At 46.6% G+C, this 16,884-nt stretch overlaps 1 protein-coding gene across 1 annotated transcript; it reads right to left on the reverse strand.

Annotated features, from left to right (window-relative positions):
• Window positions 1-690: 690 nt before the first annotated feature.
• Window positions 691-16,863, reverse strand: LOC120844752. Its single transcript, XM_040216681.1, has 5 exons — window positions 16,825-16,863; window positions 12,552-12,664; window positions 5,741-5,978; window positions 806-1,351; window positions 691-756 (listed from the first exon to the last, which is right to left on the reverse strand). Exons 1-5 carry the CDS (start codon window positions 16,861-16,863, stop codon window positions 691-693), a joined length of 1,002 nt encoding a protein of 333 aa, XP_040072615.1.
• Between the last annotated feature and the right edge of the window lie 21 nt (window positions 16,864-16,884).

Raw genomic sequence — 16,884 nt, forward strand, 5'->3', positions numbered from 1 at the left:
CAGCTTCAATAGTGGCGAGTCTATCAAGTGCCACTACATCAGCCAGGAGTGCATGCATTATGCTACTAAGCCTACACCAGTTTCGAAAGTATTGTGCAGGCAGCAGGCCATTCAGAACAAATGGAGAGTAGTACAGAAGCCACGCCCTCCATTCTGTGGCTTTCCAGAACTTACGCTGGCACAGTGAACGTGGCAGGCGCGAGAACTCGTAGGGCGGGGTTACATTCTTTAGACGAGCATCGATCACCGACAGCTTTTTTCCCAGGTGAAAGCTCTTACGCGAGTGGGCACCTTTGAACCAAAGGTTCGTGGTGGCCCTAACCACACCCAGACAGACTGCATGCATGTAGTCGACCACGGTGTTGTTGGTAATGCTAAAATATAGCATTAGCGACAACACCGTGGTCCCAAGCACACCATGTGACAGTGACTTTGCATCTCTCTCAAAGTCCTCATCCGTTCTCTTTCTGACCTTCCTCACCTCATACGCACGAGCATGGCCTCTTCCTTGCGGAATGACATGGCCTGGGTGGAAGCACCAAGGACACCCATACTCCCCATTAAATTGGGTCTGGTTGTGTAACATACACCTTGCCACAGTATCAACAGTGCACGGACCGGGATAGGCCTTGGTCAAATGGCTAACACCATCGCTGTCGACCCAACTAAACCCATTGGTGCTAAGGTCATTCATTTCTTGAACAAATGGCACCAAGAAGCACTGCATGTTTGGCTTGTTTGGCCCAAACCACAAACCTGCCAGGAGAATGTTGTTCATTCTTTCTTTAAACGGGAGTTCATTTACCATCAACTCTAGTGGCCATACACTATAAGCTGAGGATTTAAAAATTGGCACCCCGTCAGTGTTCCATGTCAGCGTGACATCATCAGGGCCCAGCGGCAGCTGATTATAAGCAGGGCTCTGAGTGATGTCACTGACGTCAAACATCAGGCCGGGCTTCTCAGGCAAGGGGCCTTTGTTGGCAAGGAGGTTGCAGAGCTCAGCCTTCCAGTCTAAGCTCAGAAAGTATGAGCCTCCACGCAACAGGACCTTTGCTGAGTGCTCGGCACCACACACACAATCTAGCTTATCGGTTTCTCCGACTCCAATGTAGCTAGTACATGTAGGGCAATAGAAGTGAGTCGTGAGGGGCTGCTCTTGTTTTGTGAAGTATTTTTCAAAGAGATACTTTGTCGCAGGTAGTTGGCTGCCTTCTGGAAGATGGTACTGTAGCAGTTTCAAGAGGCTCTCCGTTGCCTCTTTGGAGCCATGGTGTCGCAAGACGTGAGCCATGAGCAAAAGGAGGCTCTCCTCGTGGGTCACCAGAGCCCCAGGAAACAAGGGCTGCATCTGGGGGAACAAAATGCCTTCTGCATTACACAGTGTTCTGAAATCAATCATGTTGCACTATGCAAAAAACAGACCTACATTTTTTACAAAATATTAGCCTCTAATATTCAAAAACCGATGTATTTTGTTTCATCTGTAGCCTCCCAAAATATGTATATAAGAAAACATGGAATAATATAAAATTAAAAGTTCCTCAGCATTAGGTTATGCATCGACTTAAAAGTCAAAGCTTAACAATAGTTACCAAGAAACTGCAATCCTAGGGTGTCTAAAGCAGCTCCGGGCAGTCCCTTTATTCTTTTAGCTCCCATTCTCGCCAAACCGATAAAACAATTGTTAGGAAATACACACCGAATCACTTCAATATTTATTCAAATTTTACAAGGGTTCATTCAGTTTTTCACTCAGTTTTACTTGGTTTTGAAGCAAGACCTACTCTGTTTTGAGCGGGTCTAGACTTCAAAATTTTGTCTTCACCATGTTCCACTATTAGTCAAAAGCTCACTACAATAAAATATCTTTTAATTAATGCAACAAAATTATGTTTGCTCTCGTGCAATGTCAGAAGTGTTGCTTCAAGCATCCACGATGCTCCGTGAATGGACTTCATTGGTCATGTTGAGGAATGCTATGAATTCAAGCTTCGACTGTGCTCAACAAACACTCTGAGGCAACGCCTGTTGCACCATGGTAGCCCGAGCTCTAGCTGAGGCTACACAATTGCAAAGACAGATGTCGAAGCGCATGCACTTTCTATACACCAACTCATGTTTACAAACAAACCGGAGCACCCCTAGAGGACGCCACCGGCGCCGCGCATGGACGGTGGACGGTGGGCAAGAAGCCCGCCGTTGCCCATAAACAAACCGTTGAGTTGCGTTGTTTTCGGCGTAGGTGGGGAGTCCCTGTGCTTTTTTTCGCGTTAGAATTGTTGATTCTACGTCCTCCTAACAATGTCCGACTACTTGAGCGGCTTCAGCAAAATTAACGAGGCAAAACGTTGCGTGAATAATGTGACTTGCGGCGATTCATTTCACGCGGACGCCGCAGAATGGGCGCTAAAGCCTGACTCGCAGAATGAGATTCTGCTCGCCATTTTCAGTCGCGACGTCGCTCGGGCTCCAAAAAAGCCTGGACCGTAGCTGAGATGGTGGACGTCGATACTGAAAACCGCAAGTAGAATCGGGCATTACAAATTGGTGATGGCCACTGGTAACAATGATCAACATCTTCTTGTATCTACTGTTTATACTTTGCCTACTTACCCCAACCAACCTTTAAGAGTGTTTTGAGGCCTGCACTTAGTTGTTATTGCAATTACCGGGTCAACATTTGGTTTACGGGCCGCTGTCGTTTGAATGAGCTGACGACAAAAAGCAGACAAGCTTGAAAGAGCAGACGACAGTTCGAACGCTTGCGCAATGGAGTGCGGGCAAGAAGCACCGTGTCCCGCGTCAACAAACCGTTGGAATGTCACGTTGTCGGCGTCTGTGCGAGTCTGCATACTCTGTTTCGCGTTGGAATTGTCTATTCTACGTCCTAATAGCAATGTCTTACCACTTTAATCGCCTGAGCGAAATTATCAAGGCTCATTACACCGCCAAACTTTGTGTAAATCATTTGTTGTGCGGCGATTCATTTGCATGAACGCCGCAGAATGAGCGCCAAAACCATGATGAGATTCTTCTAGATATTTTCGGTCGCGACGTCGCTCGTGCTGCAAAAGTGTAGAAGGTAGCGGCGATGATCGAAGTCGATACTGAAATTCGGAAGTGAGAACAGACCAAGCGTAACAAGTCGGTGATGGCCACTGGTACCAATGATCAACATCTTGTATCTACTCTTTACACCGGGCCTACTTAAGTCTTTTTGAGGCCTGCAATTACTTCTTATTGCAATCACCGGGTCAAAGTTTGGTCTACAGGCCGTTTTTGTTTGAACGAGCAGACGACAAAAAGCAAGCTCGAAAGAGCAGACAAAAGTTTGAACGATCACGCTGCCGTGTGAATTTAAAGACGCACTAAACCCGCGGGTGGCCCGGACAACTTGGCGGTTTTCTCTCATTCATGTTGGAACAAAACAAATACATCTGGCGACCACAAAGTGTGGCCCGCACAGGCAATCGTAGTTCGACAGCGTCTGGCTTACCCTTTTCACGGCTACTATCCACATACTCGGACGAACGGAGCGGGCAGAAACACATGAAAACTCATTTTCAAACCATTCTAGACTTTTTTGGTACAGCCCCCGTCGCAGCATTTTGATGAGAACGCAGGTTTTTTTGTCTGGTTTGTGCGAAAAGAACACAAGAATGCATGTCTCGCACGGCGACTTCTGTCCACTGCAATAGACCGGAAGTGCGACCGACGCGCCACCACAGCGGCGTGACGTAGGAGAGTTGAGTTCGTGTATACAATAGCTGCGTTTGATTTACTTGCACCTTCTGCACCAGTGCAGAAAAGTGTAGGGCAGTGTAGGTTGTATCTCAATACACATACCGGAAGTGGACTGCCCCACACTTTTCTGGACCGGTGCAGGAGGTGCAAGTAAAACGAACGCAGCTACAGTTCACTCTCAAGGGGGCATGCTGATCTTTAACTTCCTTATTTTTCATGTATCATGCTGGCATATAATATAATGGTGTATTTCTCAGTGGTGACCTCAAATATGCAATTAGTTTTCAGATGACTTTACTAGATCCTGAGTTATCAATAAATTTGTAATTTTAATTAGGTCCTCCTTACGGGTTGTTAGCGTAAAATTCTTCAGAATATGTCAGACATTTTTCAAGAATTGCATTCACCAAGACATGTTTTGTGCAGTGATGCTATTTTAAGCCTGATGTAATGAAAATTACATTGGTAAAAAAACATTTGCAATCAAGTTGCACAAAATGGGAGGCTATATGTTTTTGAGACTAATTAATTAAAATTATTGTATGACATATAAAGCAATGAAAATAGCATCACCGCACAACGCATGTCTTGGTGAATGCAATTCTACAAAAAAATCTGATATATTCTGAAGAATTTTATGCTAACGACCCGTAAGAAGGACCTTGTTAAAATTAAAATTTATTGATAACTCAGGATCTAGTAAGGCTACCTGAAAACTAATTGCGTATTTGAAATCATCACTGAGATATACAACAGTATACTAAACTTCAACACAATAGAAAGAAAATAAAAAAAAAATGAAGTTAAAAACCAGCCATTAAAGGGGCGATGCAACGACATTAAATTCGAAAGAAGTTGCAGTTTTAAATATTTACATTGTTCATCTCACCGAAAGGAACGGAGAAACCGCATCATTCTTTGGAAATATCGCGATTCCGTTGCGTAATAGCAAAGAAAGGAATGGGAATATTTTGCGATTCGCAGCTGTGTGGTGGCGGCCACGGGAACTAAGGCACGACGCACAATGGGTATGATGCAACAGGTTGGCAAGATGTGCCATTTAGTGCCCAATCTAATGCCCTATTTGATAAATATTGTCTTTTCAACATGAGTAAACACGACAAAAACCTCAAGTCATTGAGAAAGTTGTCCTATATTCAGCTTTAGTGGCGCCATGTTCTCTTTTGCAAAGCAGTTCGTGCTTTTAAAGCGGTGGCCTTACAGGTGAAACTTTGTAGGGACTTCGGTGTTAGTGCTTGTTGTTGTTGACGTCATCGTCTTTGTCGTCGCACTAGAGATGGGTAAAGCTGTCTTTTCTCTCGTCAATGCGGGCACGACCGAACACGCAGAAGGAAAAGATGAAGAGAGAGATCTGAGAATTAGCGTGAGGATAAGCCGGCCGAGGTTTTGTTGCTTTTTGAAACTTGTTCTCCAGTGTTTTAAAAGATTGTTCAATTTAGAATGAAAAGAAAGCTAATGCAATTGTCTGGCTGTACAAGCAGAGCATAACAGTCCTAACTTCACCTTTTACTGGGCACTTGTGGCAGTTGTAGATGGCATTCGCAATGCCAATAACTAAGCCCTTTTTTCCTAATCTCTTCTCGGCTGCGTCCTCAGGTACACGACGGCAACATTTGGCCCACGTTGCATGAACATGACACAGCTACCGCTTTCACTTCTTTGCAAATTGAGGGCGAAAAGGCGTGCATAGGGCTCTGCTTGCATAGTCGAAGTATTGCGTTCATTTTCATCTCACTTTAACAAAATCAATGCCTTAAAACGCTCCGAACCAGCCTTCACGCATCGACTATCACTGCAGTGGAACGGGCTTCTGGTGGGTGCTAGCATAGGTATATTGTTTAGGAGACATAACAGTACCCAGGATAAAGGAAATAAAAAAAATGAACATCTTACTAGTTTTGTGATGTGGAGTAACAGTTCATACATACAACACACTTTATGTTACAGACTAAATAGCAAAAAAGAAACATACCATTGGGTCTTGTTGGGGTGAATCCCCGCACGTTGGACCTGAAACAGCAGGTTGTGGAGGTTGTCTCGTAGGAGTGTTCTGCTCAAAGGTGACAGGACCAGCTTTTAATGCAGGATTTGCAGTGCCTCCCAAATCATCTCCTTGCCATCCTGCAAGGCTCGTGGAGGCTGGCAACAGGGCAGGCTCAGGACTTGCTGTTGGTTCAGGGGCTTCAGCAAGCATCTCGGCATTAGCTGACCTGTAAATAAATTGACCATTTTCACTATCAATGGTGAAGCTATCAGTAACTTGCATAGTGGCCGACGTAAACGAGAGCTGCAAGCACTTTTAGGGCATTGTAAAGGCACCTACTCATGTTTACACAAACTGAAGCACCCATAGCGCAGTCGCGCAGGTGCGACAGGTTGTTGACAGAAGTATGGCATCCTATTTCAGCAAACCATCATGATGTGCTATAGCTGACATCAAAATGAGCCGTGAAGTGAAGTGAAGTGGTCAAAGCGATATGAACAAGGCTCATTAAACAATAAAAATATGGGTGGTATGGCAAACGGAGGCTCGCACAGCATGGATGGCACAGAGCAAGTGCTAGTGAGTCAGTAATGGCCATGAGATAGAGTGGGCAATGCCATGTCACCTTGCATCTGCTGTTTAAATTTTGCCGATTTATATCCACCCACAAGCTCACAAGTCTTTGAAGGCCTGCAGTTAATGTGTTTTGCAACCAGGGTTTGAATGTGAAGATGCTCAGAACATAGAGTGTTCCAAATCAGCTACTGGTGTTCGTATGCTCATGATAAAATATCCAAAATATTTTTCACTACAACCAGTAGGTCTGCATGAATTCAGTGAATTAAGTGAAGAGCTTTGGACAGAGGGGGTCCTAGTCTGACAATTACCACTTCATTTTTGTGGCCTTTCCTCACATTTTCCTAAAAAACAGGGATACAGGATACACTTTTGTAGGAGGTAGTTTTGTCACCTCATAGTTCTTATGGTGCACCCCTAGTCTACTAAACTCTGTGGCATTTTGACTAGAATGCAAGTTTCTAATAGTCTTGTCAAAACAGAAAGGTAATGCCTAGCCTTCCCAATTTTTTTTACTTAACATAAATTGAAGGTGCCCAAAACACTACCACTGAGGCACAATGTAGAAGAGTATGTTGGTATATGTCGGATGGTAACTATGTGATAAGAAAACTGCCACAAAAAGTTAAATATACCAAATGCATCAGCAGCAAGTGGAGGCTACGACCACTTTGTTTCCTTGCTTCAATCCCAATATTATAATTCAGCTTGTAGGAAAAAAATTTTACGATGAAACAATCATGCTTAGGTTACATGATTGTGCCATTTGGAAGTCATAAAATGCAAAATGAAGTAATAAAAAAATATACTGTCAAGACCGGCTATAACTAAGTCAACAGGAATCAGAACTCGCTTCACTATATCGGCTTCTTCGTTATATCTGAACTCATACAAATAACATGAAAAAAAAAAAGGGAACACGGGCTGTCACTGGCACATGTTTATCGAGCCTGCAGAAAGCAGTCGAGGCTTCCCTGCACGCATCCTCTGCTAGATAGGAGCTGCTTTTCGCCAACTACGAGAAGCTACGATTGAAAAAAGATCCTGCTACGTACGAATGGTGTTGACCGCTGCGACGGCCACCTCGGAGGACGCCGGCGGTGGACAGAATTTTTTTGTTTATGTGCACTCCGTCGAGGATGGCACGCTTTTGATTCACAGAGGTTGCCTTCGTTTTTACCGTCAAGGTGCCGGCAGTGCCGTGACTCTCCATCGTTGAGTCGCCATGGTTTACAAAATCGGTACTTGAGCGAAGTAGAGTTTCACGCAAGAGCAACCTCACCGACTAGACGCAGACACGGATCACGAAGCAAACAAAGAAGCGCACACGGCGCTGAGTTCGCACTCAAGCTTGTCTGTTGTCAGTATAGAGAGCCTAGATTTAAGAGATGAGGCAACTGCTCGATCGAGGTCACGTGGTTTGTGGGGCCCATTTGCAAAAAGAGCTGCAGCATACAAGCAGTCAAAACTCAAAAGCGTTCACCTTCTGCAAACGTGTCCGCCTCTGCTGCCACATGACAATCAAATGCAGGCGTACTTACTGCTCCCTCTCTTAAATCTAGGCTCTCTCCGTCATCTCTGCCGGTACGTTGTCGCTAGCGCTGCGCCTCTATCGGCATGTCACGACGGCTTCTCCGCGTGCGATGCAGTTAAGCAGCTTCCCAAGCAAGGAGCGGGGAGCAGACGACGTTGCAATGACTGCCGCCGGTGGCCTTTCCAGCATCTTCAGCAGCCTGTTCTGGGTGGCTTCTTGACCGTGGCAGTAAAGTGCAGCGGTCCGAGACTTAAGGCTCTGTTACACTCCGACGTAACGCGTGCGCGCGTGCGAGCGCGTCACAGCGACGTCACGTCGGCGAAAACCCGACGCTCTATACTCCGGTGTCGTGGCGTAACCGGCGCGACCGGCGGCGTTCGACGCAGCCTGACCGCCTCGACGCCAAAATGGAGCATGCCTTATTCCGCGCCGGCCGCGCCGGCCGCGCCGGACCAGGATGCATCACGCGCTGGCTCCGGCAGCCCTCGCGGCGAATACGAGCAATAGCAGACGACGGGAGCACCACTCCCTGTGGCGGCCCGTTTAAAGAATCGGACGTCTCGGTCGTCCAAAAGCCGATCGAGGGAATTCGTCCTCACCCGAGTGTCTACGACTCGAGGAAGCTTGAGTACCGTAGACCGTGCGCTTGTCAAAGATGTACCGCATGTACATTGACCGCCTCCGCTTGCGGCGCAGGCGGTGCACCAACAGTGCAAGCCCGAGTTTTCGTCGCGCAAGGTACGTCCTCGCCATCGCTCGAACTCGGCGCTCAACAAGCGCGAGAATTCTCGTCTGCTATTGGAAACGAAAAGGAACCGGAAATGGCGCAACCTCGCAGGAAACGTGCCCTCGTAGTCAGATTCTGCGCATGCGCCACGCCGGCGGCCCACCGACGCGCAGCCGCGTTAGTCGCCAGGGCCGCCGGAGTATAAAGAGGGCAAATTTCTGACGCGCGCGGCGTAACTGACGTGACGTAGCCGACTTCGGCCAGCGTTCGCTTGCGCACGCGTTACGTCGGAGTATAACAGAGCCTTTAGTAAACTCAGAATTTTATTATTTTTTTAAATTATCACAAAATTTCTTTTTGCTATATCCACGGGAGCCGCTCAACTTCCTTCGCTAAAAACAGACAAAAATGCATTGAAAAAGTGCAAACGGGAATGGGAAATCGTGATCACTTCGCTGTAGCCACTCTTTTGTTATTATTGACTTTGTTATAACCGGTCTCGATAATATACCCAAGAGCAGTTGAAGCTAGAACAAACCTACAAGGCAACTATCTCGTCTCAGAGAGTAGGTGCAACCATAAAATGCTCTGCGGGTATGGGGAAAGAGGGGGGAAGGGGTAGGTTAGCAGCAAAATGAAGTTCAAGTAATGTGAAAATGTTGTCTGACTGATGGTAATCTGGATCCCTCTCTCTGCTTCCGAGTGTTGACAAGAAACTACAGCCGTCATGGTTGGCCCTCACTTTCTAATAATGACATGTATACCGAATGGTTTTGTGACAAGCTGATTTGTAACTCGCACTTAGGCCGCCTGGCCCCCTTTTTCTTTTCTCCCTCTTCACGGAAATCTGTCACTTGGCACGTGGCGCTATAGTCCGTTGCAACTAAAGAAGGAAGGGTAAGGAAAAGGAAAGTAGGGGAGCGGGAAGCAGACAGAAGGCTAAAGAGAGAAAGGTTTCACCCTCTCTTCTCCAGCGCTCCATCTGCTTTCTCCTCTCTGGCTATCGTTACCCTCATCCTACCTTCTTGAGTTGAAACAGACTATAGACGATCCTGGGGGGCAAGCCTGTACAGTTGTGTGGTATGGGCTACACAAGCTTGTACAATTGCTAGTACCCTAGCCTTATGTTAACACATAGCCTTACAAGGTCGCATAAGAGGTTTTTCTCATGCCGCAGGGAGCTGAGCACAGGGGCCGAGTGAGCATCATTTATTCATAAGCCCTCACACGTTTCTAATGAACAAATAATTAACTGGTGAGGCACACAACTGCACAAGATGTGCGGACAAGGACTCCACCAGTGCACCCAAACAGGCTCAGAAAGCGTTCGGTGGTGGCTTAGAGGGCTGTTGCACTGCCCCTTAAGCGGCTTGTCGCTCTCAGCTCTGTATGGCATGACACTTCCTGGCAAAACAATACCAACTTTGTTTCTCCTAAGCTTCAGGGAGTCACCACGAGGTGTGCTAAGTGGCACTGATGCATTTGTCGTCTTTGGAGGCAGTGAGTATATCTGCGCAAGTGTACCTGCCAGCCCGTAGGTACTTCCCAAAACGAGGCAGGTATACTTCCCGACACTGAGGTTGACAAAACAAGTGTCGACAAAATGTGGGCCGCTTAACCCTATATTGACCGCGCCATAGGCTATCGACTTCTGGTGATCGATGGCTGCCGAGCGCCGTCAAGAAATTAAACTTAGTGCGGAGAATTAATTATGTTACACAATCTTGTGGATGGCCGAATAACTCAAGTTTCAGTTTCGACGTACACTTAAGCTTTATCACAAGCTGGTAGGCTGTCGAAGATAGTAATAGGAAAGGTGCTGTCACTTGTCTAACATGGCCAACTGCTTGCATCAGTCTTCGTAACAAAGATGGCATTATTTACAGTATTCAACTGTATTATGGCATATGTTTTAGGCCAAGACCTTTGGGGATACTTTGAATAATGTTATAAGTGTTGCTAACTGATGGTTGTTGGTAAGCATCCCTATAATTTCTAAGGCTGTCCGAGACGGCGTGGACGCTTTACGTTCCCAACAAGGTGCACAAAAAATCCAAATATGAGGGAACTGTAATCGAGGCCATGACAAACCAAGGTAGAACACAAGGAAAGCATTCTGCTAGAAATGTGAGGTTGAGGCGTACTACCTGTGTTCCACCAATGTAAGCATTCCTTCGTTGAAAAGCACACGATTTACAGAAGCTAACTGTCCGACGAACCGAAAATAGACAATGTCAGTTAGAGTGCATAGAGTACACTACCTTTCAGACGTAACAGTCGTGGGTGTGGGGCACATTTTCTATATTCTGAATTTTTCTTATTTGTTGTTTAATTTGACATAGCTGTAGAAATTTCGGCGTTTATATGCCTTCTGAACATAAAACTGTACTTTCAAAATTTGCAAATCTTTTTTTTAAACATTATATTAACCTGTCTTTTTAAAAAAAATCTAATTGGCCACGTTTTCATGTGTCATATTGCTCCATACACAACTTAGTTAGCTAAATAAAAGCTTTTGCACGGATCCTTTAAATATTGCTACTTTTCCCATGATCAGGAAAGAGCTAAACGTGTGTCAGAGAAAAGCTGATGTTCCAATTAAATGTTTCTCAATAAAATGCTACGGGCCCCATTTTTTAATGTGAAACATTTTTTGGCTCTACATTTGGTTTTCAGTGAAGTCGCGTCGTAACCTCGCAACAGCTGATTGGTTGACAAAAGCCATGTGGTTGTAGCCATGGAGCCATGGAAACGGCTCAAACTAGACCCTTCACTAAAGGGGGAGCAAGGCCAAAAAGTGATCTTCCTCCCAAGTACTGATTGTGCCCGATGCTGCTTGGCTTCGGTGATCAGACGAGAACTAGCGTTTTTAGCATGGTATGGCAAAGGATAATGAGAGCAGGACTGAAGGAAAATGCAATGATTAAAACTTAAGCTTGCTTCAGACGGGGCAATTTCTCCCAGCAACTCGACGTTGCAACACCAGCAACACGGGCCGCCCACACTCACACGCAGCAACCAATTGCAATGATTTGCAATCATCATCACTAAATTTTACTTTTCGTTCACTAGTCAAACACACAGTTGCACCCTATAAACACGTTTCTATACCTTTAATGCCATTGAGAATAGTAGCTCATCTTTCTGAAATGGTTTATTCTCAAAAACGGTTGACTCCAAACACTAACGAAGTCTTTACTTGTCATCACCACCGGTATGGACTTTCACGCAAAAATACTGCATCCCTGATTGGCTGCTCTCGCTTCAAACTTCTCCAAGTTCTCCGAGTCGCTCGTCCATTTCAAGCCAGACGCAATCTGAGGAATTCGTGTTGCACCAGGGAAAGCTAGGGAACTCGCCAGCAACACCGAAATTGCTGGGAAAGTTGCCCAGTATGTGTCCTCTTTTTTGCTCTGTTTTTTTCTTGTGCACTTTTTACTTTATCATGAACCGGTACCAACTAGCTCAGCTTTCAATCCTGATGCTTAGAAATGACCCTATCCCAAAATTACACCCTCTTTAAGCAAATCTAGAAATCCTGCACAGTAATGTGTGCGAAAGACACCATCAAGGTGGCAAAGCTATTGTATAATGCTGCCTACACCCTCATGTGGGGAAGTACAAGCTCCGCCGCAGGGATGGGCAGCTACCAAAGAGGTGCGGCAAGGCTAATGTATCATTGAGTTGCCTTCTTTTGTACAATTTTGAACAAGAAAAAGTGAACTATATTTAAGCGATCGGCTTTCCATTTTTAGCGTCTTTTGCAGACACAGCTGTGCAGCATTTCCAACTCTGCTTGAAGAGGGAGTAATTTCGGGATGTGTCTATAAGGACACCTGACTGGCAGTTGTGGCAATATGTTTCACATAACTGCCCAACAATTGCCTACAATTTTCCATACATTTTTCCCTGTGGCTGTGACACCATGTCTTTGCATATATGTACAGATAGAAAATAATTACCTGGCCGAGTCATTCAGCACCAGATGCTGCTGTTTGTAGCGATGTGCTGAACGCCTGGGGACACTACCGGTGTCAGATTGGAGGTACATCTTGTACGCCCCCACCTGCTCCATCTAAAACAAAAATCAGGGTTATTTGCACATAATGAATGCACACAAGAATCATACATATGAAAGACCAGCCCACACGCTCAAAAACATTAGCTGCGTTCGATTTACTTACACCTCCTGCACAGGTGCAGAAAAGTGTAGGGCGGTGTACTTCCGGCCACATCTGAATACAGATGCCGGAAGTAGACTGAATACACATGCCGGAAGTAGACTGCCCTACACTTTTCTGCAGCGGTGCAGGAGGTGTAGGTCAATCGAACGCAGCTAACGCTTCAAGAGCAATGCGATATGCACTATGTAGTGCAGCTCCACCAGAAGTTGCTATATGCACGACAGCACGGAGAGCTCATGCCATTTGGGTCACCCTTTTCGGATATCATGTGTCCTCTTGCCCGCATTCACACCGCTCCGCGGCGACAGCCTGCGGCTGCTCATTACAAAACTATAAACCCACTTGGCCCCCCTCGAACACGCCGCTTGGAGGCGTCCAGCCGACAACCGAAGTTCCGCTTTGGTGCCTGGAACGCGTCTCCGACTGGAGTGTTTACCCCGCCCAAAAAAACTGGTCCCTCCATTTCCGCCTAGTGACATCATAGAAGTGTCATGCTGCCGCCAGTCGCGATCCTGGTGGCGTCCCAATAGCTCTGGCGTATGTGGCAGACGCCTGTTCTGCAGGTCGCACTCCAGGGTGGCAATCCATGGAAGCGCCAGCAGCCAGAAGTTGGGACACCGCGACGACAGCGACACTCGCGTTCGCTCATGCTTTTTGCCAGCATTTCTTCAGCCAACCGCCAGGATCACGACCTCCGACAGCATGACACTCCGGGTCCTGTGACGTTATTTGTTGCCACTTTGGGACCACTTTTGATGTATGGGCAGCACAGGACGCTGAACACACCAGTCAGAGACGCGCTCCAGGCACCATAGTACCACTGTCCCCCACTGCACCTCCGGAAAGGGAGTCCCATACCATTTAGTTCAGCAAAGTTTCGTCGACAATGTTCTTTTTCCCTCTTTCAATGATAATTGCAATAAAGAAACGTCATCAATATCGCCAAATGCTCGACAAAAAAAAAAAAAAGTTAGAAAAGAAGGGAAAAAAAGTAAACCCACTCTGGCTCGAACGTGTATATAGAAGACTCCTTTCCACTACGCTACAGCTACAAAACACTTCTTCTGACAATTCGTTTAATACGAGACCCAACAAGTTTCGCGTCGTGCGTATAGCCATTTCCGGTCGAGATGCATGGCGTAGTGCGTATAGCATTAAGGCCGAACCGCATGTAAGCGATTTAGCAAGCGACAAGACAAGCGACGGCGACAGGGACGAGAGTCGTCAGCGACAAGCGACGGAGATTTCTCACTGTCACCCATCGCGTCGCTATTTTTTTTATTTCTAGAAAACGTCGCTCATCGCTCCCGTCGTTTTCATGCGGTTCATTGTCGGTCGGTCGGTCACTCGCGCGACGAGGCAAACCGTATGAAAGCGACGGGAGTAAGCGACCAGAGCGATGAGCGACGATTTCTAGAAATCCAAAAACCGAGGGACGCGACAAGCGACCGTGAGAACTCCGTCGCTCGTCGCTGTCACTTTCGCTCGTCTCGTCACTCGCTATATCGCTTACATGCAATTCATCCTTCAAGCGAGTCGTCGTCGCTTGCCTCGTCGCTCGCCAAATCGCTGCGTACAACACCCCCAGCGAAAAAAGAGCACTCACTTTTGTGCACGCCGACAACGGAAACGCCGACGACGTCGAGGATCCCAGCCGATCTATTCAAATTGAAGCTGCAGGTGCAATGCGTCCGCGCAACCTAACGTGGACATTATTTACTTTAAACGGTCTCAAAACATGCCTGCCGTGCCTGCTGTCAACACATCACTGTTATCACAACGTGCTGCGAGACGCTGCGCTGCGGAGCACGTGTTCTGGCTCGCAAAAGAGCTGGGTAGTAAACTAGACGCCTCTTTGGACAATCCGGACACCCGCTCCTGACGTCCCGCGTCTCTGACGGATGAAAGCGCCGCCTTTATTGCATGTAGCGGCAATTCTTTGAACTGCTTTGGTGGAGCAGCGCCCCTGCAGTTTTCACAAGTGGCGCTGCGAAATGTTGGTGGTAGAACTCGCACGGATTCAGGCCGACATTATGTTGAACGTTCACTATCTAAAATGAACACGGTAGAATCAAACAAAGCAATACTTTTTAAGCAGTGAGAGAGTGCAGGCGAGCTGGTAATCAATCGACGTCTTGTAAACCCTGAGATGGGGAACGATAAAAAAACGTCCGTTTTTTAACGTCCGTTTTTTTTTATCGTTCCCCGTCTCAGGGTTTACAAGATGTCGAAAGCAATACATTTGCAGTGCTTTGGCTGGGTATGTTGATCTAGCCAGATCTGCAAGTGGTTCACGTTGTGAATTAAACATTTTACTGGTGCACGAGTTCACGTTGTGGATAAGGCACTTTCCCGGTGCTGAGTATGAACTCTTGCATGCGGTTGCTAATGTAAACCACGCAGTAGCGAGTTAACAAACCTTATGCGGGGGTTGACGGAACAAGATGCACACTTTTGCTTTCTTGTGCAGCCTTGACAACGTTGTTCATGAAAAATTGACGCCGAACTTAAAGGAAGTCTAGCCAGCGCACGCTTCCGACAGGGGCCGGCCAGAAAATCGCATGCGAAACACAGTGATGAACGCTGGAGGCTGTTTCACGCACAGCGACTGCAGGAACTGTGCGAAAAAAATCGGGACAGCCGACACGGCGATTTGTTCGTTGTTTGTCGATTGTCGGTGAGAAAGACATCCCACGAGCGATTGCTTTGCAATTTTGTTGATCAAAAGTTTCTTGAACAAAGCCTGAGACATTTCAAGCGATCGTAACCAGTAGCAGGGCCGCTGCGACGGTGCAACTGTGCTTTTAGTCGCAGAGTGGCAAAAATCGCAACGATTTGGGGAAACAATTGCAGCACGTGAAACAGGCTTACTTCTAAGAAGCTTTCCTGTCTACGTGCTCTGATTGGGATTGAAACTACAAGCGCGAGCGCACGCTGTGGAGGAGGACGCCTGAAGTCCTAGCTGTACTGCATGCATTCATGTGCTCACGAGCTCGGCAGGTACGTTAAGGGGCACGGAGCTCAGAACTGGGCCACTGGTCCTCAGTGTCATTCCGTGAAACGGGGGCGTTCGCTAAAACGTTAATCGATCAAGTGAATGCCTCCCCATGTATGTACTGGCCACACCAATGAACCAAGAGTTAACTCTTGGTTCATTGGTGTGGCCAGTGTGTACAATGTACACACTGGCCACACCAATGTGTGGCCAGTGTGTACTCGTACCAATGTGCGAGGTGTGTACAATTGCTTGTACACACCTCGCTAGGCCTACTTTCTAACGGCTCCAGCAATTCTACCTTGATTGTGTTTAACTCACGCGGTTCGTGACTTAATTTATTTTCCAAACAAGGACCGGAAAGCTGCAGAGCCATATGATGTACTGTGTACAGGTGTGTTACAAAGCCATGGACCTGTGCATTTCCCGTGGCTGGCCGATTTGCCTTTCAGCTTTTTCCGTGTGAGGTTCAGATAGATCGATAGATATTTATTTATACGTTAAGGTACACGCTGTTGCAATCATCAGTTCGTCGAGAAATATTCGTTAGTCTTCGAGGCATTTCACGTGATGAAAGGTTGTCGGGGAAACGTGCTTCGATAAAACGTTTGTCGATGAAACGACACTCCGAAGCGTTTACGCTATAAAGTACAGAAACAGAAGGACGACCACTCCTCTGTCGTTCAGGTTCTGTTCCTACCTCCGAGGTGGAAACTACAGGGTGCAAACTACAGCAAACTACTCTTTTTTTTCTTCCTTTCTGCACACTGCAGAACGGCGGAGCAAAGGATCACTTCGAATAGTTTAAACGCGTACTGACAGACACCTGGCATTTCTAATCTATACATTTTAAGCGGCTACAACAGTTGACATTTTTAATATGCTCTAAGAGAGCGAAAAAAAGAAATTAGCAATATATTGCCATTTTTGTGTTAAAGGAGAGCGCACGATGCTCTAAAAAAAGTTACCGTCTGCCAACACTGGTGTCAAACATTCTTGTCTAACCGTCCAACGATCCAATCCAATCCAGGAGTGTTTTTGTTTGCACGTGTGTACCTTGTCTTTTGTCAATTTATCATCTTTCATCTCGGTCATTCTTGGCGGCACTTGCTGTTT

The sequence above is a fragment of the Ixodes scapularis genome, unplaced genomic scaffold (genome assembly GCF_016920785.2).
Source record: "Ixodes scapularis isolate PalLabHiFi unplaced genomic scaffold, ASM1692078v2 PGA_scaffold4__175_contigs__length_147842914, whole genome shotgun sequence".
NCBI lineage: Eukaryota > Metazoa > Arthropoda > Arachnida > Ixodida > Ixodidae > Ixodes > Ixodes scapularis.

Bases quoted from the DNA above. Each gene is read 5' to 3' on its own strand.
- LOC120844752 (XM_040216681.1), bottom strand. From the start codon at position 16,863: ATGACCGAGATGAAAGATGATAAATTGACAAAAGACAAG. The intron at 12,665-16,824 runs GTACACACGTGC...TTTTTGTTTTAG, and splicing joins ATAAATTGACAAAAGACAAG to ATGGAGCAGGTGGGGGCGTA. The intron at 5,979-12,551 runs GTAATTATTTTC...ATTTATTTACAG, and splicing joins GTGCTGAATGACTCGGCCAG to GTCAGCTAATGCCGAGATGC.